General features: G+C 42.8%; 1 protein-coding gene across 4 annotated transcripts in view; it reads right to left on the reverse strand.

Annotated features, from left to right (window-relative positions):
* LOC116877660 (citrate synthase, mitochondrial) overlaps positions 1-27,005 on the reverse strand; it is a 35,781-nt gene that overhangs the window by 6,723 nt on the left and 2,053 nt on the right. For 2 of the 4 annotated variants that reach the window (XM_032874474.1, XM_032874475.1), the window contains exons 4-8: positions 6,205-6,255; positions 5,342-5,449; positions 4,363-4,428; positions 3,871-4,002; positions 3,425-3,613 (exon numbers count right to left, since the gene is read on the reverse strand). In XM_032874474.1, the coding sequence (XP_032730365.1) occupies positions 3,425-3,613; positions 3,871-4,002; positions 4,363-4,428; positions 5,342-5,449; positions 6,205-6,255 (546 nt within the window). Of the gene's footprint in view, positions 1-3,424; positions 3,614-3,870; positions 4,003-4,362; positions 4,429-5,341; positions 5,450-6,204; positions 6,256-19,848; positions 20,068-25,838; positions 26,005-26,371; positions 26,469-26,613; positions 26,818-27,005 lie in introns of those variants that run through there. The other 2 variants (XM_032874476.1, XM_032874477.1) reach the window with 2 other exon arrangements.

Raw genomic sequence — 27,005 nt, forward strand, 5'->3', positions numbered from 1 at the left:
ATATGACAATCATACTATTAACTATACCTCCTTTATATCCCCCAAGGAAGTAGGTTACTTCCAGAAGCCTGCATCAAGTATATGCAGTTCTAAGAGACCTGGATGGATTAGCACAATGCCAAGAACAGAATCCTGGGCTAGACAAATTGTTATCCGTGGTATATATACTAACTTGCAAAACTATTTGGAAGGTATGGATGGCCACATCAAAAAGAAGACACATAAAGGAGATTGTGTGTCAATTTCCACTACTGAGAATGAAGTTTATAAACCAACATGTATCAGACCAGGTATGACAGTGTGGGATCCTTACTATGGTCAATGCTGTATAGTCAAGAAAAGATCAACACAAAACAAAACAAAACAAAATGACAGAAAACTCCTGCTATTTATTTTTTAATAAGCTAACACTGAGGTGCTATTAGCTATTTGTACCAACACATTCTTCATCAAGCCTTGGAATTAAAAAGACAATTAAGACATGCCAACATCACAACTATCTGGAATAAAGATTACAAAGCTGACTATAATCATCAACGTGAGCCAGCATCTCCATGGCTACCAAAATCCTGGCCAGGTAGTTAGCTTTCAATCATTTTTAAGGAGACAAAGAAAAAGAAGAAAGCTAGTATTAAGGGTGGAGAGCCCCCAGAGTGAGGGAAACTCAAGTTTGAATCTGGTCTCTATCACTTTTAGCTGCAAGACCTTGGGCTACTCAACTTCTCTAATCCTGAGTTTTCCCATTCAGTAAAATGAGAATAACAAATAACATCTACCTCATAGGGTTGTTCTGAGGATTAAATTTATTAATTAGATTCCTCCTCTCTCTCTCTCTGCCTGCCTCTCTGCCTACTTGTGATCTCTGTCTGTCAAATAAATAAATAAAATCTTTAAAAAGAAAGAAAGAGGGGCACCTGGGTGGCTCAGTGGGTTAAAGCCGCTGCCTTCGGCTCGGGTCATGATCCCAGGGTCCTGGGATCGAGCCCCGCGTCGGGCTCTCTGCTCGGCGGGGAGCCTGCTTCCTCCTCTCTCTCTGCCTGCCTCTCTGCCTACTTGTGATCTCTGTCTGTCAAATAAATAAATAAATAAAATCTTAAAAAACAAAAAAGAAAGAAAAAAAAAACAGTATGAATTGACTGATGGCTCTAGTAAAAACTCAGGTCATACATAAACTCCTTGACATAAATTTTTATTTTTTAATTTTTATTTATTTATTAGATTTTATTTATTTGTTTACCAGATCACAAGTAGGCAGAGAGGCAGGCAGAAAGGGGGAAACAGGCTTCCTGCTGAGCAGAGAGCCCAATGCGGGGCTTGATCCCAGGACCCTGAGATCATGACCTGAGCCAAAGGCAGAGGCTTAACCTACTGAGCCACTCAGGCGCCCCTCGACATAAATTTTCAAACAGAAAAAACCAGCCTAATGATGTCATGCATTTCTACTTAAGTAACCTATGGTTAAATTAACCAAGGCAGAGAACTGGATAGAAATAGTGTGTCTGACCACTGAGAGAGATACAACATGTAATAGCAAAAGAGCATGAAGCTTTACTGAACTAAAGCAGTTACCGGTGCTAGTGTTTGTGCAGTGTAAACTCATCAGACACATACCCTAAGGCTGACAAATACAACGGTACTGCTTATAAATACTCTCCAAAAGATCGGCAAAGTCCTGGAATATAACACATTCACCTCAAGACAACCACACTCACATGACATCTCATGAAGAGATAATGGCAGAACAAGCAATGATATACGTTGAAACAAGATTCATTTTAACAATTAAGTAAAGAATGGTATAAAGTAATGAAGCATGTTTGGATGCCTAGGAAATATCTTACAGACATCTACTGTAAAGCATGAAGAAGCTGTTTTCTCCCCGTCTCATGACAGTCAAGACAACAGCACTGTAAGCAGTTTAACAGCCGCATCTGTGTGGTAAATTTCTAAAAGACAAGTTTTACAATAGCAGAACTGCTCATCTCAATTTAACCTTTTCTGCTATGGTGACCCATATAAATAACAAGCTTGAATAGCATTTTAAAAAGAAAATGGAAAGCAATATATTCAGATTCTACAAACTTCTGAGCCTGCTGATGTATGGCTTTAAATACACTTTAAGCACTTATGAAAGTGGGTATTTTCCACCATTCCTATACCTTCCTTCTCAATGCCAACCAGACTAATTTCAAACCCACTCTCCCTCTTTCCCCCAATAGCAAACACAATTATTTATACACAGTTGGCACTGAGTAAATATTGACCAATCAAATGAAGGAGGATTTGCCAAAACCCCAAGAGGATGGCATCAGACCAGTGGGCGATGCATGCTCTTCTGTGCCAGGCATCAAGTGAACTCTTTGGGGGCTTTCTCCTGGTCAAATCATCTAATGTACCTGCTTTGCAAAAAGGAACTGATCTGTTCTGTATTATTTGTCTCCAAACAAGAAAAGAAAATGAGATGTCTTGCTGTAAACCTAGCCAGATAACTTGTCCTTTACCCAGTGTTTGTGGGTACCATGTGGGGTACTGGAAAGAGGACGGAAGGAATTATGTACTATGCATTTGGACAAGGCACAATAGTCTTCACATACTCAGACCAGTCTGAACTATTAAAATCACATTTCGGGGTGCCTGGGTGGCTCAGTGGGTTAAGCCGCTGCCTTCGGCTCGGGTCATGATCTCAGGGTCCTGGGATCGAGCCCCACATCAGGCTCTCTGCTCAGCGGGGAGCCTGCCTCCTCCTCTCTCTCTGCCTGCCTTTCTGCCTGTGATCTCTCTCTGTCAAATAAATAAATAAAATCTTTAAAAAAAAAAAAATAAAAAAAATAAAATAAAATCACATTTCATTTTCAGAAAATAAAGCTCATTTGTGTCTGGATCCCACTTCCAGGATACTAACCATCCTTCTGCTCCTGAGAGGTATCTTGAATGGGACAGTACAGAACACTGGCTGATTGGCATTAGTCCTCCTAGACTCTAGAACTGCCTTAGTGCCATTCACCTAACGTTCTCAAGGTTCTCCTTATTTGAAGAAGAAGAAGAAGAAGGGACTGTGGGGGGCTAGGGTGAGACTGCTCTGCGAAATCTTCCTCAGGGACCCTCCAGTTAAGTTACATCCTTTCCAGTGTTCCAACAGCCCTGCTTAATACCTCTATTACAGCAAGATTACTGAACTGTAATTTTTTTTACACATATATCACCCTAACCAAATCAATAAACTTGGTGATAGAAAGCATGTTCTATTTATCTGTGTAATCCTAAGGACTGAAAGAAAGCAAGCCTAAATAAAAATGTTAAATGAGCTTCTGGCATAACTCAGAGAAGTAGTTCTCCTAAAGATTCTACATTCCTTTTTCTTCCTTCACACTCAAGTTCTTTGAATCTCCACCACACATCAATCATTGCCATCAAAATTTCCTACCTCCCAGTACTTGGTTCGGTTGATACCCTCTGCGTATGCTCGGGCAAAGTTACTTTCACTGTTGAGGGCTGTAATAGCTGCACTGAGCTGAGACATGGGGTGTAGATTGGTGGGGAAGTTGTCCAGCATGGTGACCACATGGGAAGGTAGAGCTGCCCTCTTTGCCCACTCTTCTGAGAGCCAAGACACCTATGGAAAGGGAGACATTGCTCAGAACACTAGGCAAAGGAAAAGAAGAGAAATAAAAAGACAGTGACATCTGAGTAAAGAAAGTCCAAGAGAATTCAACCCAGTCCACTTATACAGCAGAACTCTGCTGTGATTCCTTCCCCTCACGACACATCCCTATAAACCACCACCCAGAGCCAGATCAGGATTAAGTGTCTGAGCTTAGAGAAAGGCAAAGGAGGAAGAGAACGAGAAGGGCCAATAGCTTTCTATTTTACCTGTTCCTCTGTTGGGATTTGTCCAGTTACCAGCAACCAAAATAAGCCCTCCGGCAGTGGCTCTTCCCCCCCTTTAGCCTTGGGCAGCAGTTTCTGGCATTCAGGGATACTATAGCCTCGGAAACGGATGCCCTTGAGAGAGAAGAGTAAGAGGTGCAAATCTTAAATTTATCAGCCTAGAAGTCACATAATTGACTACTCTCACTCTTATCAGACCTTTTAACAAGTTAGAATTTCTAAAGCTTAAAAAAAATTGTTTTTAAAAGCTTAAATCTTCACATGACTTAATTCTGTTTGGTACTTTTAGTTTTACTCATTGATATACTGAAAAAGTAGACTTAGTCTTCATTTATTCCATATGTACCTATTTTCCATCTTCCAAAACATGAAGGCAGATGCTTTGTTTTCCTTACCCTCACCAGTCTAATCCACGGTGTGCAAACAGTCGGTAAACTCACTGATTATTAGTGTTGACATAAGGGTCTCTCTTACCTCATCAGGATCAAGAACTGATGTTTCATATACTAATCCCTTCATGCCTCTCATGCCACCGTACATCTAAAAGAAAAAGACAAGATGTAACCAGTAGTCAGAATAACTCAGACTAGAGCTTGTCAATGTTTCACGAGATCTGAGAGATGAAATGTATTCTCTGACTTGCAACACTTCATTTTGGAAAGATTTCTGAGGAGTTAACTAAAAACTTTGCAAGGAAGACCACTGACATTGGAAATGAAAAGTTTAAGCTGAAAAATCATTATCTTTATCTAACTATCCAGTCTTATCTCTCATTCCCACCAACCAAAGGCAACAGAATGGGGTCTATAGGAGCGCTTGGATGGCTCAGACTTAAGGTTAAGCATTTGCCTTAGGCTCAAGTCATGGTCCCAGAGCCCTGGGATTGAGCTCCACTTTAGGAATCTCTGCTCAGCAGGGAGCCTGCTTCTCCCTCTCCCTCTGCCTACCCCACTCCTCTGCTTGTGCTCTCTGTCCAATAAGTAAGTAAAATCTTAAGAGAAAAAAAACAAAAACAAAAATGCGATCTATAACAGGAAAAGGAGATAGAGACCACAGGCTAAACACTGCTGTAGAATCATCATCTGAGCTGCTCAGACTCTTCGGACTGGAGAAGAAGCCGTCCTAAAACTGTTCTAATTGGTCTGCTAGAGCTGTGGTATAAATGCATGATCAGCACAGCATTAATTCTAATAGTACTGGCCCCAAAAGCTGAGGGGTTGGGAAGAAGAATAGAAACTTTATTCATCCCTCCCATAGATAAATTAGGTTAGGCTCAACTATTAAATTTACAGAAAAGAACAGTCTAATTTCTAATGAACATCATAAGTGCCAACATTTCCATATACGGGACAGGATGCTTGGATGCTTCTGAATAGTCAGTGAAGAGAATGGTATTTCTTGTTGAGGAACATTACAGAGCTCCTTTTTCCAGCCCAAATCCCATAATCTTTACCATGTCCACAGTGATCTGGCCCACTACCGTCTTGCCATGTTGCTGCCTGAAGGTCTTTATTCTGGCCTGCTCCTTAGGTATCAGGTCAGCCAATATATCTTTCAAATTCTAAAAAGAGAAATAGAGAAGTTAAGTGATGATCAAAGTGTTGATTATATTTTTCCTACAAAGTAGGTATGTTAAGACTGCTTTTTAAAATCTGGCTTTCTCAATCTGCCAGAGAAATCTGGTCAACTACTGTGCACAGATGAAGGTAAAAGAATTAGAGAGGGAGGGGAATGGAGAGCTTATTATTTAATGGCTACCTCAATTTGGGAAGATGAAAAGTTCTGGAGATGGACAGTGGTGACAGTTGTACAATAACATGACTGTACTTACTGTGACTAAACTGTACATGTTAAAATGGAAAACTTTCTGTTATGCATATTTTACTACAACTTAAAAAATTAGGCAAAAATATGGGGCGCCTGGGTGGCTCAGTGGGTTGAGGCCTCTGCCTTCGGCTCAGGTCATGGTCCCAGAGTCCTGGGATCAAGCCCCGCATCGGGTTCTCTACTCGGCAGGGAGCCTGCTTCCTCCTCTCTGCCTGCCTCTGCCTACTTGTGATCTCTCTCTGTCAAATAAATAAATAAAATGTTTAAAAAAAAATTAGGCAAAAATATTTGATATTTCCATCTCACTAACACTACTGAATTATTTCTTAAAATAATAATAATACTAATAGTTTATAACAACAATAACAACGGACACCTCTTAGAGTTATTTAGGATAATGATGAGAGGCTAGGTGGTAACCAACCGCTGCTCCCCACCCCACAATCCCAGGATCAGATTGCCTCAGTGATTCTCCTTTCCAAACCTTACCGTAGGGGAAGCGCTGGCATGCCGAGCAGCAAGAACAAGACAAGATGCATTCTGCAGAGAAAACACAAAACCTTATGCAACAGTTACTCTTCCCTCCTATAATATTAAAAAGGAGTTACAGTGACTCATCTCTTTTCATCTTAGCCTCCAAGGACAGTCTGACATAAAAAAGAGCTGTGAAAGGCCCTAAACAGCTTTGAAGGAGTTCCCAGTCTGGAGCAATAGCAGACCTAACTGTGTCGTGCATCCATAGCTTTAATAGCATTCCCTGAGGAGAGGCTCCTTCCCATCATCTGGGTTTCTGCCTGGGCTTTGTTAGGCACAGAAAAGGTCAGAGGGGCAATTGTTGGGAGTACAGAGGCCATCCCACTCTAGCTATCAATTGTTCTGGGTAGGCCTCAGAAAAGCAAATGAGGAAACTGATCAACTACCTCACTCTGCTGGTAAGACCTCTCCTGCATCTAGTCTTTTGGCAGCACTTCAACCCCTCCAGTCTAGGGCAGCCCAAAGGCAGAGGCCGCCTTTCACAGGTTTCTGGAAAATGCACAGAGAAAACAGAACACCTACAATGTAACAACAGAAAGACCACTCAAAAACAGCACTGGGAAACTAGAAAACTAGAAAATTACCTTTCAAGTGCTGAAAGAAAATAATTACGCTAAAGTTGCATATCCAGGTAAGGAAAAAGTCTCAAAAGAGGGCAAAAAAAAAGACATTTCAGAAAAACAAAAGCTGAGTTTATCACTGACACAACTGTACTAAAGGAATTTTTAAAGATATACTTCAGAACCGTAAAGACAGGTCTGAGATTCAAGGCTATTCTTCACTACAAAGATGAATAGTGTAGCTAACCTATGTTTTCTGTTTAGAGAGAGGTTTTATCCCCCCAAAAGAAAAGTTACTTTCTATGAGAAGACTGCTGAGTTGCAACAGAAAGTTCAACACTGCCTTTGAAAAAGACAACCAATTATACTACTAACCAGCTATAAAGTTTGACAAGATTAACTTTTCTGCACAAGATTATTTTGAAGATAAAATGAGACAGTCAAACTAAGCCTCAGTTTTCTCATCTATAAAACTGGTGTTAAATACCCACCACATATCTTACAGGTTGTCTTGTGATAATTAAATTACAATATTGTGAAAGCACTTTGCAAACTAAAAAGATTACATACACAGACAAACTAATCCAGTAGCAAGATCAAACCTTCCTTCTTTTTGCCAAAAGGCCAGATACACCTTTTCTTGTAGTAACTACTGCACTGTTGTTTGATTGTGCTAAAAATCATTTGAAGCCATAGTACTGTGTAAGTTCTAAAACACCACATGCCTAAGGTGAGAGTTCAGTAAGGCTGGAGATTTTTTAGAATTTAGTATTCCACCTTCTGTTGGGGCATCAGGGAATGCTGAAAAGGGAAGAGATCCTTCAGAAAAGCTGTGGGTTTTTTTGTTTGTTTTGCTTTTTTAGAGAAGGGGGAGGGGAAAAGGGTGAGGGAGAGAGAATCTTAAGCAGATTCTACGCCAAGTACAGAGCCAACTGGGGCTTGATCCCACCACCCTGAGATCATGACCTGAGCCAAATCAAGAGTGTGGAGACTACTTGAGATTCTGTCTCTCCCTCTGCCCCCCTCCCATTTTCCAAATGCACACACACACACACAGCCTCCCTCTAAAATAAATAAAATCTCCAAAAACTAACAAGATTAAAAAAATTTTAAAAAAACAACAACAATGAATTCAAAGCTAAATTCAGAGTACAAGGTAAGTTACTATGCCCCTAAAGTAAAGGGGGCTGCCTCAGCTTTGTTAACCAGGACTGTCTTTAACTCCTTTCATTAACTTCCTAAAGAGTCTCTTCTGGTTCACTGAGGACCATCTGGGCAAAAGTAGGTGGCACAAACAGGCCTTTAGTCTCTTCACCCTACAGGGGCAAATGGGAATTTGACCTAGCACCTAAGAAGTAATTTTACCTTTTCTTACTAGTCACCAAAAAGTGAACAAGAGAAAACATGAGAGTAAGTTCTATTCCACGCTCTGTGGTCCCACAGCTCCCCTGTTATAGAAGGGCCACCTCCCAGAGACTACATCAGCCCTGCAGCAGACCTTTCAACTGTGGGTGGTTGGTTGGTGTGGCAGTTTGGTTTTAAAAAGGCTACAGGGGGGACGCCTGGGTGGCTCAGTTGGTTAAGCCGCTGCCTTCGGCTCAGGTCATGATCCTGGGGTCCTGGGATCGAGTCCCGCATCGGGCTCCTTGCTCGGCGGGGAGCCTGCTTCCTCCTCTCTCTCTGCCTGCCTCTCTACCTGCTGGTGTGTACTCTCTCTCTCTGACAAATAAATAAAATCTTAAAAAAAAAAAAAAAAAAAAGGCTACAGGGGCACATATCATCTTAGAGAAAAGATGTTAAAATCTCCTCATAAATAATTTTTCCACTTTTAAATCATCTTTAAGTTTCTATAATGGCAGGGGTACCCTGCTGGCTCAGTTGGTAGAGCATCTGATTCTTTTATTAAAATATTTTATTTATTTATTTGACAGACAGAGATTACAAGTAGGCAGAGAGGCAGGTAGAGAGAGAGGAGGAAGCAGGCTCCCTGTAGAGCAGAGAGCCCGATGTGGGGCTCGATCCCAGGACTCTGAGATCATGATCTGAGCCAAAGGCAGAGGCTTTAACGCACTGAGCCCCCCAGGCGCCCCGAGCATCTGACTCTTGATCTGGGGATTGTGAGTCCTGCCCCACGTTGGGTGTAGAGATTACTTAAAAGTAAAATCTTTGGGGCACCTGGGTGGCTCAGATGGTAAAACATCTGCCTTCGGCTCAGGTCATGATCCCAGAGTCCTGGGATCGAGCCCCACATTGGACTCCCTGCTCAGTGGGAAGCCTGCTTTCCCTCTCCCACTCTTCCTGCTTATGTTCCTGCTCTCGCTCTCTCTCTGTCATATAAATAAATAAAATCTTTAAAAATAAAATAAATAAAATATTTAGGGACGCCTGGCGTGGCTCAATTGGTTAGGCATCTGCCTTCAGCTTGGGTCCTGATCCCAGGGTCCTGGGATTGAGTCCTGCGTCGGGCTCCCTGCTCCTTGGGGAGCCTGCTTCTCCCTCTCCCTCTGCTGCTCCCCCTGCTTATGCTCTCTCTGTCGAATAAATAAATAAAAATCTTGAAAAATTAAAAAAAAAATCTTAAAAAAAAAAAAGTTTCTACAATAGCTGGCTGGCTGTATTTTAAGGTTAAATCTTGGGGAGGGGGGAACCTATCCTCTTAGAGAAAAGATGTTAAATCTTTTTGATGATTTATGATTTAATGACCTTGTTGACCTATCCAAGGTCAACAAAGAGTGACTGTCCACATCTTAATTAAGATGAAAATGGAGGGGCGCCTTGATGGCTCACTGTTAAGCATCTGACTTCAGCTCAGGTCATGATCTCAGGGTTCTGGGATCGAGCCCCACACCGGGCTCTGCACTCAGCAGGAAATCTGCTTGTCCTTCTCCCTCTGACCCTGCCTGTCTCCTGCTCATGCTCTCTCAAATAAATAAAATTTTAGAAAAAAAAAAAAAAAAGAGGAAAATGGAATTTCCTCAGGCTGAAGTCCTTTCTTCCACGAATATGAATGTAAAACAGAACAAAAATAGTTTCTTTCCTCCTTGTGAGAGAACTGCTAGAATTAATGAGCTGCCCTCTTCTTTTACTTCAAGATAAAACAAACAAAAAACAGCCAAAAAAGAGGAAATCAGAAAGAAAAGGAAGGTAGATCACCTAACAAGGCTGTGAGATGAGACACCATTCAAAGGAATCAGATGGGTCATGACTGCTGCTTTGTTATATTCATTTCTCAGATCTATTTATATGAATGCTACTTTCGGAGAATGCATAGGAAGAGAAACTGAGAACTAAACTATCACCCCACTTCCAACATCAGTGAAGTCTTCATTACCTTTATTTATGTGGAGTGTCTTTGCCATTTCAAGTGAGGAGCTTCAGGAGTAACTTAGAGGGCTGATCTCAACTGTTCCTGATCTCCATCTGCAACACTTCTTAGCCAGAACTCCAATTTGCAAAGCAACACTAGTTTGTGGATAGCGTGGCTATGTAACTATAGAATAAAGCTAGTATATTCTATTTCTAAAGCCCTTTTTTGCCACTTATCACCTGTGTGATTCCAGCCAAGTCATTTAATGTTTCTATGCCTCGATTTCCTTATCTGTAAAATGGGAACAATAATAGTACCTATTTCAAAGGACTGCTGTGAGGATTAATTAACTCAACACTTAAAAAGCACTTAAAATGACATCTGGCCTAAAGCAAATATTCTGCATTTGTTATAAAATAATTATAAAATTAGGGGCGCCTGGGTGGCTCAGTGGGTTAAAGCCTCTGCCTTCGGCTCAGGTCATGATCCCAGCGTCCTGGGATCGAGCCCCGCACTGGGCTCTCTGCTCCGCGGGGAACCTGCTCCCTCTCTCTCTCTGCCTGCCTCTCTGCCTACTTGTGATCTCTGTCAAATAAATAAATAAAATCTTTTAAAAAATAATTATAAAATTAAATAGTATGGCAATTTTCTCACACCCTTCAGCATCAGGATTAGTCATATTTTTAGCTAACCCTGCAGCTGGAAAGAAAACTAAAGAAATTAAAAGGATTTTAAAGGCAGCAATTCATTGATTTAACCACTCAAAAGGGTGGAATAGGGATGCCTGGGTGGCTCAGTTGGTTGGACGACTGCCTTCGGCTCAGGTCATGATCCCGGGGTCCCGGGATCAAGTCCCACATGGGGCTCCCAGCTCCCTGGGGAGTCTGCTTCTCCGTCTGACCTTCTCCTCGCTCATGCTCTCTCTGTCTCTGTCTCAAATAAATAAATAAAATCTTGGGACGCCTGGGTGGCTCAGTTGGTTGGACGACTGCTTTCAGCTCAGGTCATGATCTCGGAGTCCCGGGATCGAGTCCCGCATCAGGCTCCCAGCTCTACGGGGAGTCTGCTTCTCCCTCTGACCTTCTCCTCGCTCATGCTCTCTCTCACTGCCTCTCTTTCAAATAAATAAATAAAATCTTTAAAATAAATAAATAAATAAATAAAATCTTAAAAAAAAAAAGGGTGGAATAGGAAAAATTCAAGTTAGAACAATTTTATCTAATGATGCAGAAGACAGAGCACATAACTTGGAATTTGGAAAGGAAAAACCTAGGTTTTAGCTACAGCTCCATTATGAAATAACAGATATCCAAAGCAAAACAACTAACTACAGTTGACTTTTGAACAATACAGGAATTAGGGGTACAGACCTTTCCCCCCGCCCCCATGCAGTCAAAAATCTGGATATAACTCTTGACTCTCCCAAAATGTAGCTACTAATAGCTGACTGTTGAGAAGCTTTATTGATAATATAAAGTCTATTCATACCTATCTTGTATGTTACATATATTATATACTGTATTCTTACAAAAAAGCTAGAGAAAATGTTACTAAGAAAATCATAAGGAAAAAAACATATTTGCAGTACTATACTGTAAAAATAGCCTCCTGTAAGTGGACCAGCACAGTTCAAACTATGTTGCTCAAGGGTAAACTGTATTGTTTTCCTTTCCTTCTCCATACTTAGAATAACACTCAAGCTATTAGCTCAAAGTCTGATAAGTCTAATAAGGACATATGTAAAGGTACTCAAAAACCTTGCTATTCAAAATATGACTGCCTAGGGGAGCCTGGGTGGCTCAGTGGGTTAAAGCCTTTGCCTTCGGCCCAGGTCCTGATCCCAGAGTCCTGGGATCGAGCCCCACATCGGGCTCTCTGCTCACCGGGGAGCCTGCTTTCTCCTCTCTCTCTCTCTTTCTGCCTGCCTCTCTGTCTACTTGTGGTCTCTGTCAAAAAAAAAAAAAAAAAAAAAAAAGTCTTTAAAATATGACAGCCCAGCCGGTAGCATTAGCATTACCTGGAGCTTGTCAGAAATGCAGAATCTTGGGCCTCACCTCAGACTTACTGCATCCAAAACTGCAGTTTAATAAGCTCAGCAGGTGATCTATATGAACAATAAAGTTTGAGATATATACATGGTCTAAAGTGTTAAGCAATGGAACAGAAGGATAAAATGTAGACCCTAGCATGTACAATTACTAAGGATCAAGTCTTAAGTCCAGGTTCTGCCACTACCTTGCTATGTTACCTTGGCTATATGACCTAACTTCTAGGTCTCAGGTTTCACACCTCTAAATTGATAATAATAAAGTCAATTCTGGGGTAGACAAATAGATTGTATAAAACAATCTGCATGAAAGCATCTAGAACAGTGCCTTATACATAAGTAAATTCGAATAAATATGTGTCTCTGGGGTGCCTGGGTGGCTTAGGTGGTTGGGTGGCTGCCTTCGGCTCAGGTTATGATCCTGGGGTCCTGGGATTGAGCCCCGCGTCGGGCTCCCTGCTCAGTGGGGAGCCTGCTTCTCTCTCTCCCTCTGCCTGCCTCTGCCTGCTTGTGCTATCTCTCTGTCAAATACATGGATAAAATCTTTAAAAAATAAAAAATGAAATGAAATGAAATAAAATAAATATGTGTGTCAGAAAAGTGTTGGCCTATTACCTATGTCAAATGTCACTACCCTCTCCTGTAGTTGGATTCCAGGAAAGAGGCGGTCAGACCTGAGCGAGGGGTAAATGGTAATTCCCTCTACCTGCAGAACAGGAAATAAAGCCCTGATATCCTTTTTAAGGGCCTTAAAGGCCTCCCAATCAAAAGGGGAGGAGTCTCAAGGAAAGAAAACAAATTTAACTACCCAGCAGAACAGACGACAAGAAAGGAGATACTGGAGGACTATTCTACCCAAGGCTACACACCTCAGTTCTCTATCTCCTAGCTGCCAAAGAAACCTGCTGAATAGCTTTGTATAGGGCGTTCAGACTATACTCACTGATGGGACAGGCAGATACAAACTTCTGAGTCATCCCTGAACTTTCACCTACCAGCTCCTCCCCCTAACTCTGAGGTGTGGCAACTAGGCTTTTGCCTTCTGGTAGCATGCCACGTGTAGAGTCACCCTACTGGAACGGCAGCTGTCAGGTGAATCAGGGAGTCACCTCATTCAATAGGTCAGCTCCTTCATGAGCAGAGATGGAGACAGCTGCTTCCAAAGACAAGGGCCTGGCTCACGTGCCTGACAGCCAGGATTCTCTGCAGGGTGGGGGTTGGGGGTATTATAACCACTAAGAGGCTTTTTCAAACCTCAAATGCTGCCACCCCTTGCAAGAACTCTCCTAGTGAGTTTGCATTTATTGATGGAAATGCACTGTAGTTCTCCAATGTGCTAGAAGAGAAAAATATAACTAAAAGAACCACTATCATAAAGGACCAAGAGAAGAAAGGACTAATAGTATATGGAGGAAATTCTGCCATGCCAAAGACTTGCCTTGCCTATAAAACTTAGGGTACTTCTGGAACAGGGTGTTAGCCGAATCACCAAAAATCATCTGAACCTACTCCTGCCCTAAAATTCTAGGAACAAAGGAATTCTATTTGAATAAGCACTTTAAAAAGTGGTTCTTTCCCTCTCACGCTATTACCATCATTGATCCACACCTAGGACCTTTACTCCAAAGGGGAAGAGCCAAATTTTCTTTGGTCCTCCATCCCAGGCACATTTAGAACGTGTCCTGCAACATATTTAAGAGCTCCAACATTAGAAGCCTGAGAAAGATGCTCCTGATTTTAATAGAGCCCTTGTCCTTCATCAAAAAAAAAAAAAAAAAAAGATCAGAACTTGCCAAGCCAGAACTGGCTTAGTTGATGAAGCAAACATAATGCACTAATAACTGGCAGGAAAAATCTTGCGCTGCAAAGGCTTCCAATGCAGAAGGAACAACTTGCATTAAGGGAAAAAGAACACACATAGGACAAAGGCTCCTCTCTCCCCAAAACCAGGTCAGAGAACTAAAGCCTTTTAACATCTATGTTTCACTATGGTGATACTGGAAGGCGGCCTGCACTACTTGGTCAGCCCACTTAATAGCCCGAGCACAGTAATCTTCAGATTTCATACTTTGACCCCCTTTATACTCACAGTAGTTTCCTTAATGATTCTACATAACTATCATTTTCTAACAGACTCTTCCCAAAGATTTACTCCAAGGAAGACCACCAAAGACCTCAGAAAAGAATCAAGAGTCCTAATTTTCCTTTCAATAGAAATCCTTGGGAAGCCTGGGTGGCTCAGTTGGTTAACCGTCTGCCTTCGACTCAGGTCATGATCCCGGGGTCCTGGGATCGAGCCCCGAATCAGGCTCCCTGCTCAGCGGAGAGCCTGCTTCTCCTTCTCCCTCTGCCTGCTGCTCTGCTTACTTGTGTTATCTCTCTGACGAATAAATAAATAAAATCTTAAAAAAAAAAAAGAAATCCTTACCGTTCTTTAACAAATATTTTCTGAACATCTACTTATTCTATACACATTACATATATACTACTGAATAAAGTCTACAGGATCTGCTGTCCTACTAGTTTTGGGGGAACTAGAAACTGCTCTCACTTCTACCAGGAGTACTTAACAAGTTTTAGTGCCTAGCACTTTGGTTCTGAAATTTACAAGAAACTTCCCTTTCCTTCTTTCTTTCTAAGATTTTATTTATCAGAGAAAGAAAGAGAGAGCATACACAAGCAGGGGGAATGGCAGGCAGAGAGAGAAGCAGGCTCTTTGCTGAGCAAGAAGCCCGATGCAGGACTTGATCCCAGGACTCTGGGATCGTGCAACTGAGTTGGACATGAACCGACTGAACCATCTAGGCATCCCAAGAAACTTTTCTAAAGGCATTTGAAAAAAAGGCCTAGGAAAACAAACCTAGAGAAAATATCCTAATGAACTATTGCTAAAAATAGTCACTTTTGAAGTCCATTTTAAAAATAATCACAAAAGGGGCGCCTGGGTGGCTCAGTGGGTTAAAGCCTCTGCCTTCGGCTCAGGTCATGATCCCAGGGTCCTGGGATCGAGCCCCGCATTGGGCTCTCTGCTCAGCAGGGAGCCTGCTTCCTCCTCTCTCTCTGCCTGCCTCTCTGCGTACTTGTGACCTCTGTCTGCCAAATAAATAAACAAAATCTTAAAAAAAAAATCACAAAAAAAGCCCCAATACTCAAAAATTTCATATATACATTCTCCAAGTTGCAAATAAAAAGTCCTGCATGTGGCTTTACTGGCCCAACAGAAGGGGACCACCAGGCATTATCAGTCAACAGAAGTCCTTGGAAGACAAAAACAAAAACAAAACACAAGTTTCCAGATCCCATCTCACTTTTGCTGAACAAGAATCTGAAGACAGGATTCATGAACGTGCAATGCAAACAGGTAAACCACGTGATGATGCCCACTGTGAACTTACAGAACTTTCATTTTTAATTATTTATTTTTCTTCTTTTAATATATTTTTTAGATTTACTTATTTATACGAAAGAGGGACAGAGACAGTGAGAGAGAGAGAGCACAAGTGGGATGAAGGGCAGAGGGAGAAGCACACTCCCCGCTGAGCATGGAGCCCAACATAGGGCTCAAACCTGGGATCCCAGGATCATGACCTGAGCCCAAGGGAGATGCTCAACCAACTGAGCCACCCAGGTGCCCCTATTTATTATTTTTCATTTCTTTTTTTTTTAGTGGGGGTGGGGCAGAAGAAGAGAGAAAGAATCTCAAGCAGGCTCCATGTCCAGCACTGAGCCCAACTTGGGGCTTGATCTCATAACCCTGAGATCATGACCTGAGTCAAAATCAAGAATCAGGTGATTAAACAACTTAGCCACCCAGGCACCCCAAGAACTTTCAAAATGATAATGTGTTAAAAGAAATACAGGGATCTAGGGGTGCCTGGGTGGCTCCGGAGGATGGGTATCTGCTTTCAGCTCAGGTCATGATACTGGAGTCCCTAGATCAGGCCCCATGTCAGGCTCCTTGCTCAGCGAGGAGTCTGCTTCTCCCTCTGCCCCTCGCCCTGCTCTCTCATGCTCGCTCGCTCTCAAATTAATAAATAAAATCTTAAAAAAAAAAAAAAAGGAAAGAAAGAAAGACAGGGACCTAAAGAATTTGGGCAGTTCAGGAGCACTGGCTCAGTCATGGGTGTGCAACTCTTGATCTTGGGGTCATGAATTCGAGCCCCACATAGAGATTGCTTAAAAACAAAATCTGAAGGGAAAAAAAAAAGAATTTGGGCAATTGAGGGAAAAACTGAAAGCCAGTCAAATACTCAGAAACCCATTGTTAGCTTTGCTTCACTGTTTCAAACTTCAAGACCTACTCAACTCTATCCCATAAAGCACTGAAACAGGGCAAAAAGAATTACGGTGTAGCTTTAGAGAGATCCACCACATCTGGCTTCCTGCCTTCTGCCCACTTGGATTCTAAGAAACAGAAATGCCAGCCTTCCCTTCTAATGATCTACTTCAGCACTGCTCACCTCACTACTTCCTCACACCCATGTATTCATCTGTTACCAATCTAAAGGCCACTAGGAAGGACAAATGCAATCATCCCACCATTAGCACATGAGGAGGCTTTATTTTCCACTTTTTATCTTTAGCCCACCTAGTAAGCATCAAGGAACTGACATCACTTTGGGTAGGCTGATAATCAAAGTTAAGGCATACAGGGACGCCTGGGTGGCTCAGTTGGTTGGGCAGCTGCCTTCGGCTCAGGTCATGATCCCAGCGTCCTGGGATCGAGTCCCGCATCGGGCTCCTTGCTCGTCAGGGAACCTGCTTCTCCCTCTGCCTCTGCCTGCCATTCTGTCTGCCTGTGCTCGCTCGCTCTCCCTCTCTCTCTCTCTGATGGATAAATAAATAAAATCTTTAAAAAAAAAAAAAAAAAAAAAAAGTTAAGGCATACAGATTTGGGCACCTGCCTTTAAAAGTTCTAGGCTGTAAAGGGTGCCTGACTGGCTTAGTTGGAAGAGCATATGACTCTTTTAATCTTGGGGTCGTGGGTTCAAGCCCTATGTTGGGTGTAGAGATTACTTAAATAAATAAACTTTAAAAAATGTTTAAAAAATAAAAATAAAAATAAAAGTTCTGGGCTGTAAGCCTAACTAACATTTCACAGAAAAAACTGACTTAGTTTTGTTGAACCCAATTTCAGACTAGGATTTTTTTTTTTAAAGATTTTATTTATTTATTTGACAGAGAGATCACAAGTAGGCAGAGAGGCAGGCGGACAGAGAGGGGGAAGCAGGTTCCCCACTTAACAGAGAGCCCAATGTGGGGCTCGATCCCAGGACCTGAGATCATGACCCGAGCTGAAGGCAGTGGCTTAACCCACTGAGCCACCCAGGTGCCCCTCAGACTAGGATTTATATAGATGCTCAATGGTGTAGGTCTACTGTAAAGGAATTATGGGTATTCATTTAAGAGTCTTGAAAAGGTCTAGAAATAACATAAAAATACTTTTGTCTTGATTTTCTCAAAGTCATTGAACATCCTAGCTTGGAAGAGCAATTCTCAATGGTACAGGAAGTAACTAGAATTTGTTAAGTCACACTGGTGTTAAGAGTCCAGAAGTGAATTGGTAGCCATACTCTAACTCCCAACCCAAATCCAAACCCAGATTACATGTGAAAAAGTAATACATCACAAAGCTAAGGCACCCACAGCTGATCCTAAGGTCACTGCTAAGTATAAGTTCACTTGGGTCAACAAGAAGTCAAATAATCTGGAAGCTCTGAATTCGTCTCTTTCCAACTCAGGTGTTCATTGAATTACCTGAAAGTAAGTAAGGTGGAACAACACAACAATGACTGGCATTTGTGTCACCTAGCAAGGTTAAAAAAAAAGTCTTCTGAGAAAAGTGAAACTATATCTGACCTTGAGAATCAAAGTGGTAGGCGTCAGTTCTTCCAGATCAGAAAACCATTTATTTTTGCCTTTTAAAGCCTACCTTAACAGCAAAAGTAAAACTGAGTACCACTTAAGCTGCAGGCTAATCTGGAAAACACAGGCAGGTACTAACAATGCTGACAAACTGAACAGGCTTCCTGGTATCCTGGTCATTCTACTTAGATCTCAGGAAATTTCCACTCCTGCATTTTTTGGGCTTTGCTCGTTTTAAGGGTCAAAGCCTTCAAATCGCTTCCAAGTTACTGGGATCCTCAGGTTCATTTCTAACAGTGAAGTAAACAAAATAATAATGACTCTACAATTATGTAGTCACCCCAAAAGCTTTCTGGACTCCCCCAGAGGCTTAAAAGATATAGTAAATTCAAAAGGTAAATTCTAAAAGCTTTTTCAAATTCATTGAAGAGTTAGATTATCTATTTGGTCTGGGTTAGGAGCTCTGGAATGAGCTAATTATAGTGTCATGCCCCTATTCTGCCAAAGCACTATCTAGAACTTGCTTCATTTCCCAAGAGTCTTCCTTACCCTGTTCCCTGGCAGCAGAAGAAGCAACAGTCAAGTAAGACAAGTGTCTCCCAAATGATCAGCCTCCACCTTGCTGCTGGGTACCTGGAAGAACCCCAGTGTAAATTCTACAGGCTTCACCTTATCTGCCAACCATGCAATATAACACAGAGCAAAACCATTCTAAGATTTTCCTTTCCTTCAGGTGCTGGCAGCTTTAATCTGCAGAAGAGAAAGTATAAACTCTTTGCAGAAGTCAAGGTCACTTGTGGGACTGTCCCTGCCTGGATGAGAGGACTGGGACTCCCCCCTTAACAGAGCAGTTTCTCTATTTAAAGAGCTAAGTTACCCAGAGACAAAAGTCCTGGCAATCTGAAATTTAAAGCACCATTACCTGCAACAAGATTCCTATGATCCAAAGGAAACAAAATTCAAATAAATTAGGGCCTCAAAGAATGAAAGGACTCTCTCCTGGGTAGACTTAAAAGCAATAGCTAAACCTGAGTGAGCAAGTAGTAGGGTTGGTCATGTGACTTTAGCAGTACTATATCCTGCCCAGTATCTTCACTTAATTGGCCTGCAGTTTGAAGGAACAATCTTTCTGGTTCTTTCTCCAATCATATGTGATAACCATGCAGAAGGTTTTACAGAAGGGCTCCACCCTACCCAAGCTCCTCCTATGTGAAGAGTAAGTGCAAGAGTCCCAAGGACAAAGAGGACCTGAGTCCCACTCCACTAGCAGGAACTACTAAAGCTTGGTCACTGAAAGCTTCAAAAATTGGGTTGGTGAAATGGAAAAAGGCAGTTTAGAAACCGACAAGGCCCTCTCTACAAGGCGGAAGCCGAAATTAGTCACTGCTCCATCTCTGGCCCTGGGACAGTGAGCACATCTGTTCACTCCTGCCACTTCTCCTAACCCTGCACCCCCTCCTCCAAGCAGGCCTCTTCCCTAACTCCAATGGAACAGAACACCTATGTTCTCCACTGGCAGCTCCTTTTTTTTTCATGGCTCTTCCACCCTAGACATGCGGGTGTCTGTAGGGTCTGAGCTCTCCACCCGCCCAAGACCGCACGCCGGGGGCGGGCAGCGCTCTCTTCACCCCCAGGCGCAGAAGGCCAGCGTAGCACATGGTCCTGAGAGCCCCACAGAGGGCTGGCGACCAGCCAAGCGCAGGGCCCCTTTAAGGCTCGCGGGGGTGCGTCTGGGTAGGGGAGGGAGACCCCGCGCTGGAGGGCCTGCAGTCGCCTCAGCCCCACCCTGGGGCCGCGCGCTCCTTCCCGTAGTTGCTCACCTTGGCTCCAAAGAGCCGGGCGGCCGCAGTGAGTAAAGCCATGACGGGCGAACTCGGGGATCTGTCGGGGAGGGAAGGAGGGGAAAGAGCTGCGGCAGGAACGGGAGCTGCCGCCGCTGCACCAAAGGCCGCACGGACGGGTGGACAAGGTTGAAAGGAGGTGGCTGAGGGAAAGAGTAGACAAACCGGCGGCGGCGCCCAGCCCGGGGTCCTCAGTGAGGACCCGCCCACGGCCAGAACTCGCTCCCGCCCCTCTCAGGGGACTCGCCTCGGGCTCGGCCATTGGTCCGGTGTATGTGGGGGCGGGACCTGAGCCGTTGACAGCAGTTGTGGAGGGCAGGATTGGATCGCCTGGGTTAGGCTAATTAGGGATGGGCGCGCGGTGGGGGGGGGACGTGTAGGTGACTAAATAAGTGCCTGATAAGTCAGTTAACTTCCTTCTTAGGCTTCCCTTCTTGCCTTTAATACATTTGGGGTTTGTTCTGAGGTGAATATGAGAGAAAAAGGTCCCAAGGACTCCGACCTTAGAAGGTTCTCGGAAGCCAGTCCCTTAATATTCTATCACAGCTACTGATCATTTACTGCTCCTCCTACCCATTGGCACGATTTCGTGATGAATGTCTTTGGTCAATGACTTAATGGCCATAGAGGTGACGTCACGTGGACAGAGGCTATGATGCCAGAGTTGGCTGCCTGGTGACAATTTGAGGCCAGCAGAGGCCATGGTATTAATGGGTACGAAGAGACCCCAATATGTGGAGAATGAAAGCAAAGGAAGGAGCCTGAGTATCCAGTCCTCTTTACGGGCTGTCAGTTCGGCGTCCAGTGTAGGGAAATCGAAGTCTTACAAATGCCAAGGGCACCTGCTGGCTCAGTCGGTGGATCATGCCACTATTGATATCGGGGTTGTAGGTTGGAGCCCTATCTTGGGTGTAGAAATTACTTAAACAAAATCATTAAAACAACAACAACAACAAAATAAAACAAAACGTGGGTTTCCATCACAGGTTAGAACCTCTAGGTCCTGGGCATTATTCTCATTGCCACTTCAGTCACATGAACCCATGCAGCCAGCCCACCCATCTAGCCATAAGATCAAAAGCTGCAGACTACCCCACATTCAAAATCAGGCATTAAGCACCCTCTCTTTTTGTCACATCACTCTCACTGGGCCTCTGGACCCTTTCTCTTACTTGGTTGTCTTCTATACACCCTTATCATATGCTTCCCAGAGACCATTAAATGAACCACAGTACTAAAGTGACCTTCCACATCACTCTTGACTAACTCCTCTAGATAGACAAGAAAGATCTTAGAACCTTTCTACTGCCTAAGAATATCATTGTCATTGACCAAGGGACAGAGAACTGACCCAAGGACCAGGACACCTTATCTATAATCCAGGCCCCAAATGAACAGTCCTTTTATCTCTTCACATAGCAGTAATAAGATTCAGAAGTCTCAGTGCCATTTAACCAGGTTTAGATAGACCTACTTTATAAAGAAACTAGTTTATATTTTGGAGTTGGGGAAAGAGAAGGAAAACCACCATTTTCTCTTCCCAACTTACCTTGGACCTAGCTTCACACCTACCAACCAATACTCCTTTGGCTTGGGGATCAGATAGGTAGGTCTTAGGAAAGAACTTCAAAAAGAGAAGCCAAGCAGAGCCCCAAAGGAACACTGACCTCAACTACCTTCTCGGTGACTTCAAAGCGCCACTGATCAATATTTGCTCCCAATTTAGCATCTCACAGAGGATTTCCTCCTAACCCTAGAATAGTCTGACCTGGTTTCTGCTCTCTGGTTAATCATCCACAGAGACTAACCAGCTGACCAGAAGCTTGAACTCCAGTGCCCTGAAAAGACAGGAGGCATTCTCTGGGTGAGGCTACCAAAGCGATAATAATAATAATTGTTATTCTATTTATTATCATTAGAGACTTTATTTTTAAGTAATATATATGCCCAATGTGGGGCTTGAACTCAGAACCCCAAGATCAAGAGTCTCACTTTACCTAGTGAACCAGACAGGTGTCCCCCCACCCCCGCCCCTACCCCAAAGAGATAATCATTGAGTGGCTTTAAGGGTAACCTACTTTGGAGCTCTAATGATTGGAGGAAGGGTGGGAAACAGCAATGCTCTAAGCCTCTTGACACGGTGTCTTGGAGCCAAGTGTTACAAAGGCTTTATGGACTTGTTTTGAAGTTGTTTAGTCCAGACATCCACTAACATAGAGCCAGTGGGAAAGCCCAGGGATGAGGACTAAATGCTACCTCTCAGAATCTAGCTTAGAATCAGTTTCTAAATGTGAGTGGGACCTGGGGAGGAGAGAAGAAAATTAAGGCAGGATTGGCACAACTAAAGCAGCCAAATGAGCTTTAGGTCCAAATACACCTAAGTGCCCGAGGAGAGGGGCAATGCAGAGAAGGCTGACAATTGAGGTCATCTTGACCTTGGCAGCACCTCTTTTTAAAATGGACAGGGGCAATGGTGCCCCCTGGTGGCTAAGGGTAAGTGGGAAAATGCAATCTAAACTTCAACTGAAACTGCCTACTTCAGTAAGTCAGTCTCCTGTATTTGACAGGTAATACCTTAAATTTATTGAACACTTAAAATTTCTAGGTACTATCTAAACGTGGTACACACCTTATCTTAATTAATCCTCACAACAGCAACTCTAAGGGATGTAGATAATAGGATCTCTATGGAGCAGAAAACCGAGGTTTAGATAAAGTATCCTGCTGAGGATCATAGTTTGTAATTGGCCTAAAGCTGTATCTTAACTACTAAGCTGTATTGTTTATATGGTGATGACTGTGAATTATCAGCTGCAACTCTGAGTCATTGTTAACTGTCTCCTGGGCACGCCAGCTCAGTGTGTTCTATGAAGTATTTTACAAAATAAGAACTATAGTCTTACTTATCTATAAAACTTTTGTACATTCATACCTGGAAATACATGATAAATCATGACCCTCCCAGAATACATACAGGTAGGAAAGACAAACAGCACCTAAAGTGACCAGGGGTAGAATGGCTTCTTATTACAAGGAATAATCAGTCTGGAGAAACAGCTTGCAGGAGGTATGATGCCTTTTCGGTATTGATTATTAGAGTCAGAGGGCATGTGTTCAAACTTGGGAGGTAGTTTTCAAACAAATAAAAGTACTAGTGTACACAGGCACTGGGGACTACATGGAGACTCCACTATAGGGAGTGAAATGTAGCAGAAAGACCACTGGCCCAGGGATAAGATGATCACTAAGACTGAAGTCTTGGCTCCCCAAGACACAATCCCTTTGAGCTTAGTTTCTTCATCTGTAAAATGGGAGTAACATCTATTTCTTAGAATTGTAAAGATTAAATAAGGTGTATGTGCTTGTTATAGGAGGATTCACCATATACTAGTTCTTTTACCCTTGCTATTCATCCGTGTCCTATATTTAAAGGATAATCTTGTCCCTGCTCTGAATCCTTTTTAATAGCATAAAAACCCTCTAAACCTTTTTTTTTTTTTTTTAATTTTTAAAGATTTTATTTATTTGAGGGGCGCCTGGGTGGCTCAGTGGGTTAAAGCCTCTGCTTTTGGCTCAGGTCATGATCCCAGGGTCCTGGGATCGAGCCCCGCATCGGACTCTGCTCAGCGGGGAGCCTGCTTCCTCCTCTCTCTCTGCCTGCTTCTCTGCCTACTTGTGATCTCTGTCTGTCAAATAAACAAATAAAATCTTAAAAAAAAAAAAGATTTTATTTATTTGAGTGATTGAAAGGGAGAGAGGGAGAAGCAGGCTCCCCACTGAGCAGGGGCCTGAGGCGGGGCTCAACGCAGGACCCTGGGATCATGACCTGAGCCGAAGACAAGACGCTTAACAGACTGAGCCACACAGTTGCCCCTAAAACTTTTAAAGGACTAGATTTTCACATAATTTGTTCAGTCACATCCAGATCTCATTTAATACTATCTCTGAGGATGTTTCTTTAAGTTCTAACATTTTACTGATAAACTCATTTAGAAGATATCTAAAGCTTAAGGTGTAATCAGGTATGCAAAGTTACTATTTGATCTACCAAATAATGGGCTAGAATAATGTTATAGGGAACCTCCAGAAGGGTTCAGATAAATTGGTGGATTCCTTGTGGTAACCTGTGATATGAATAAAGAGCTGTGCAGGGGCACCTGGGTGGCTCAGTGGGTTAAAGCCTCTGCCTTCGGCTCAGGTCATGATCCCAGGGTCCTGGGATCGAGACCCACATCAGGCTCTCTGCTCCGAAGGGAACCTGCTTCCTCCTCTCTCTCTGCCTGCCTCTCTGCCTGCTCGTGATCTCTGTCTGTCAAATAAATAAAAATCTTAAAAAAAAAAAAAAGAGCTGTGCAAACTATATCTTCCTAACTGAGGATCAAGCCAAGGACAATAATGTCCACTCTTCCCTATGTAGGACACATCCCTGTGTAGCAATGGCAAAGATTCTTGGGCAGGAGAGTTCTTAATAGCTGTGTCTTGACAGACTAGTGAGGTGTATCACTATTAATTTATTGTCAACACTATTTTATTAAAACTTGTAAATAATTTGTTTTGTACATTAAAACAATTTCGAGTTTCCTATAAGAGTACTATCAGACTTTTGATAAGCTTTCTGATGGAAGAGTAAGTTTTCAGACACAAAACAATAGACAGAATCCTGGGTATACTCACAGGGGTATGAAGCATGTGAACATTATTCATATGCATCACAGGAGAAAAAAATGGTTAGTGACAGCTGGTCTGGAAAATGAACTTGACAGGATATAGCATTTCTTGTGTCTGATGAGAAAAGAAGGAATTAACACTAGACCCTGAGTTTAGTTGTCAACTAATATCAGGATACTTGCTCTGAACTAGTTCATGTGTTAGATTTCATAGGGATTTGTGGTACAAGAAAGCTTTGTTGAACCTGTTCACTTTGTGTGCCAGGCTTAGTGCACGGTATTAAGAGAAAAAAAGATTTAAAATAGAAGCTACTTTACACCTCTATTTGATCAGACTGACACTTGGGAACATTAGCTTATTGATCCAATTTAGCCACTACAGAACTTCAGGACTGGTGGTATCTCTGGGCTTCAGCTTCTTCATCTGTAAAATGGGCAGAGGTGAACTAGATGACCTGCAAAGTCTCTTAGATTCTAAAACGCGTAATTCAAAAAGTCTTCAAAATGTTTATTCAGGTGTTCTTTCCCTGAGACATTCCTGGGATAGAAATGTTCCATTCCAAACCCTGAGACAGACACACCTCTGGATCAGAGGTGTTTAGAAGCTCCTTATAGAAGGTATCATCCCTATAGGTTTTCATCCCTATGCAGTACAGAATCTCTACACATAAAAAGTGGGGACAGACTTACAGTCCAGGGTGACAGATGGAGATGATAAAGGTATACTTTAGTGTTGCAGTTGGCATCAAGATCTAAAAGCTTAGGTCAGCAAGCAAGGGCCTTCATTAAATAACACTCCTTACCTCATCTCTCCCTATCTGATAGAGCCCTTACGTTTCAGATGAGTTGATCATATCCATTTCCCCTTTTTGTCTGCTACTGCTGATCCCTCTGTCTGGAAGGGCAGGGAGGGGAGAATAATGCATGTCCGTTATTTCAAGATCAAGCTCTGTCTTACTTTATGTTTCATCGGTATAAATACAAGTAATTTCTAGAATCCCATACTACCACACACTTACCTATGTTCCCTTGCTTATTCACAGAAGCTCCTCTTCTCGCCACGATTAGTCTCTAAACACATGGTACTGAGTAAGCACTGATAAGTGCTTATCTAGTTTGTGAGTCCAGCAGGAATCTCAGATGGCAAAAGAAAGCAAGCCTCAGACTCCTCCTACCTTCATGCTTTCCAAATACTTCACCATTTCCAAAGCTCCTCCTTCCCTTCCCTTTCCTATTGGGAATCCCCTATCTTTAAGCCTAATATAAGGATTAATGCTGGGTATGAAAAGACAACACAGTTCATACTTTTGGTTTCACAATTTTTCAGTTCATTTCAGTAAAAACATAATAGAAAAGGCATTGCCACCCTCTTCCCCTCCTGGGGGTGATCCATCAAGCCTGTCAGTCTGGGCCGCTCCAGTAGTTCATAGCTCATCATGCGATATGTGCAGGGCATGGTCACACAGATCTGCAAATAGCACATAACAATTTGAAGGAAAATGCCACTCTCATACCGATATATGCCACTATCGAGAAAATACCCAAAACCAAACTAGCACACACCATCATTTCTCAGAGCATATCCTTTTCAAAGACAAAACATTCCCACTATCCTCTCACCTGTAGCTCAGGTTGAGGGAGCCACAAATTCTGAAAGCTGACAGGAAGAGAATGGAGAGGAAGAACCCAAGTCCCTAAGTCATAAATAATAGAAGCCATGTCTGGAGCTACTATCAGAGAATGGGACATGGGGGTGGGAGGTGGAGGAACATGCTAGGGAATGTGCCGGGTTCCAAAGGGCTGTGAAGACTGGCAGTAAAATGAGAGTAGTTTACCTGTTCGCTTACTACAAAGTTTGTCTTTAACATTGTCAGCCTCTCGGGAAAAGAATTCAATGAGTTCATCCTCATATTCCTCCACAATGCTCTCACACTGTCAACCCAAGGGAGAAATGAGTGAGAGAAGGCAGCAAGAAGAAGCCTCCAGAGAGGAGGAGGACATTAGCACAGCTTGCCACTTGGGCTCTCCAGTAACTCCCCGAATCTTCAAAAACCAGCTACCCACTCCCAAAGCTCACCGCAAACTTGAGAGTGCCACTGATGTCTGAATCAATTCGGATGCCCTGTAGGTCCAGTTCATTGGATTCTCCATTCCGGCCCACTACACGTACGTAGTTCTTGCGGTGGGTGGAAGGGTCAATCTGCTCCCCATACTCCTTCATCCGGTCACATACCTCCTCTAGCAGCTCTGTGAGGTGGGCCTCTGAGCGAGCATAAGGCACCTAGAAATGTCCTCAGCCTTGGGTCACATTCTTCTACGTCTGTACGTTAGTAATTTATATCCTTACTTTTCCTTTCAAATCTAGTTCGATCAACTTATTCTAGAACGCCTTCCTTAATTAAAAACAACAGAATTCATCTGTATAGTTCCAAAGTGCTTTCAAGTATATGATCTTATTTTACCTCATAT

This window comes from Lontra canadensis, unplaced genomic scaffold, assembly GCF_010015895.1.
Source record: "Lontra canadensis isolate GAN:19392208 unplaced genomic scaffold, GSC_riverotter_1.0 scaffold53, whole genome shotgun sequence".
Lineage (NCBI taxonomy): Eukaryota > Metazoa > Chordata > Mammalia > Carnivora > Mustelidae > Lontra > Lontra canadensis.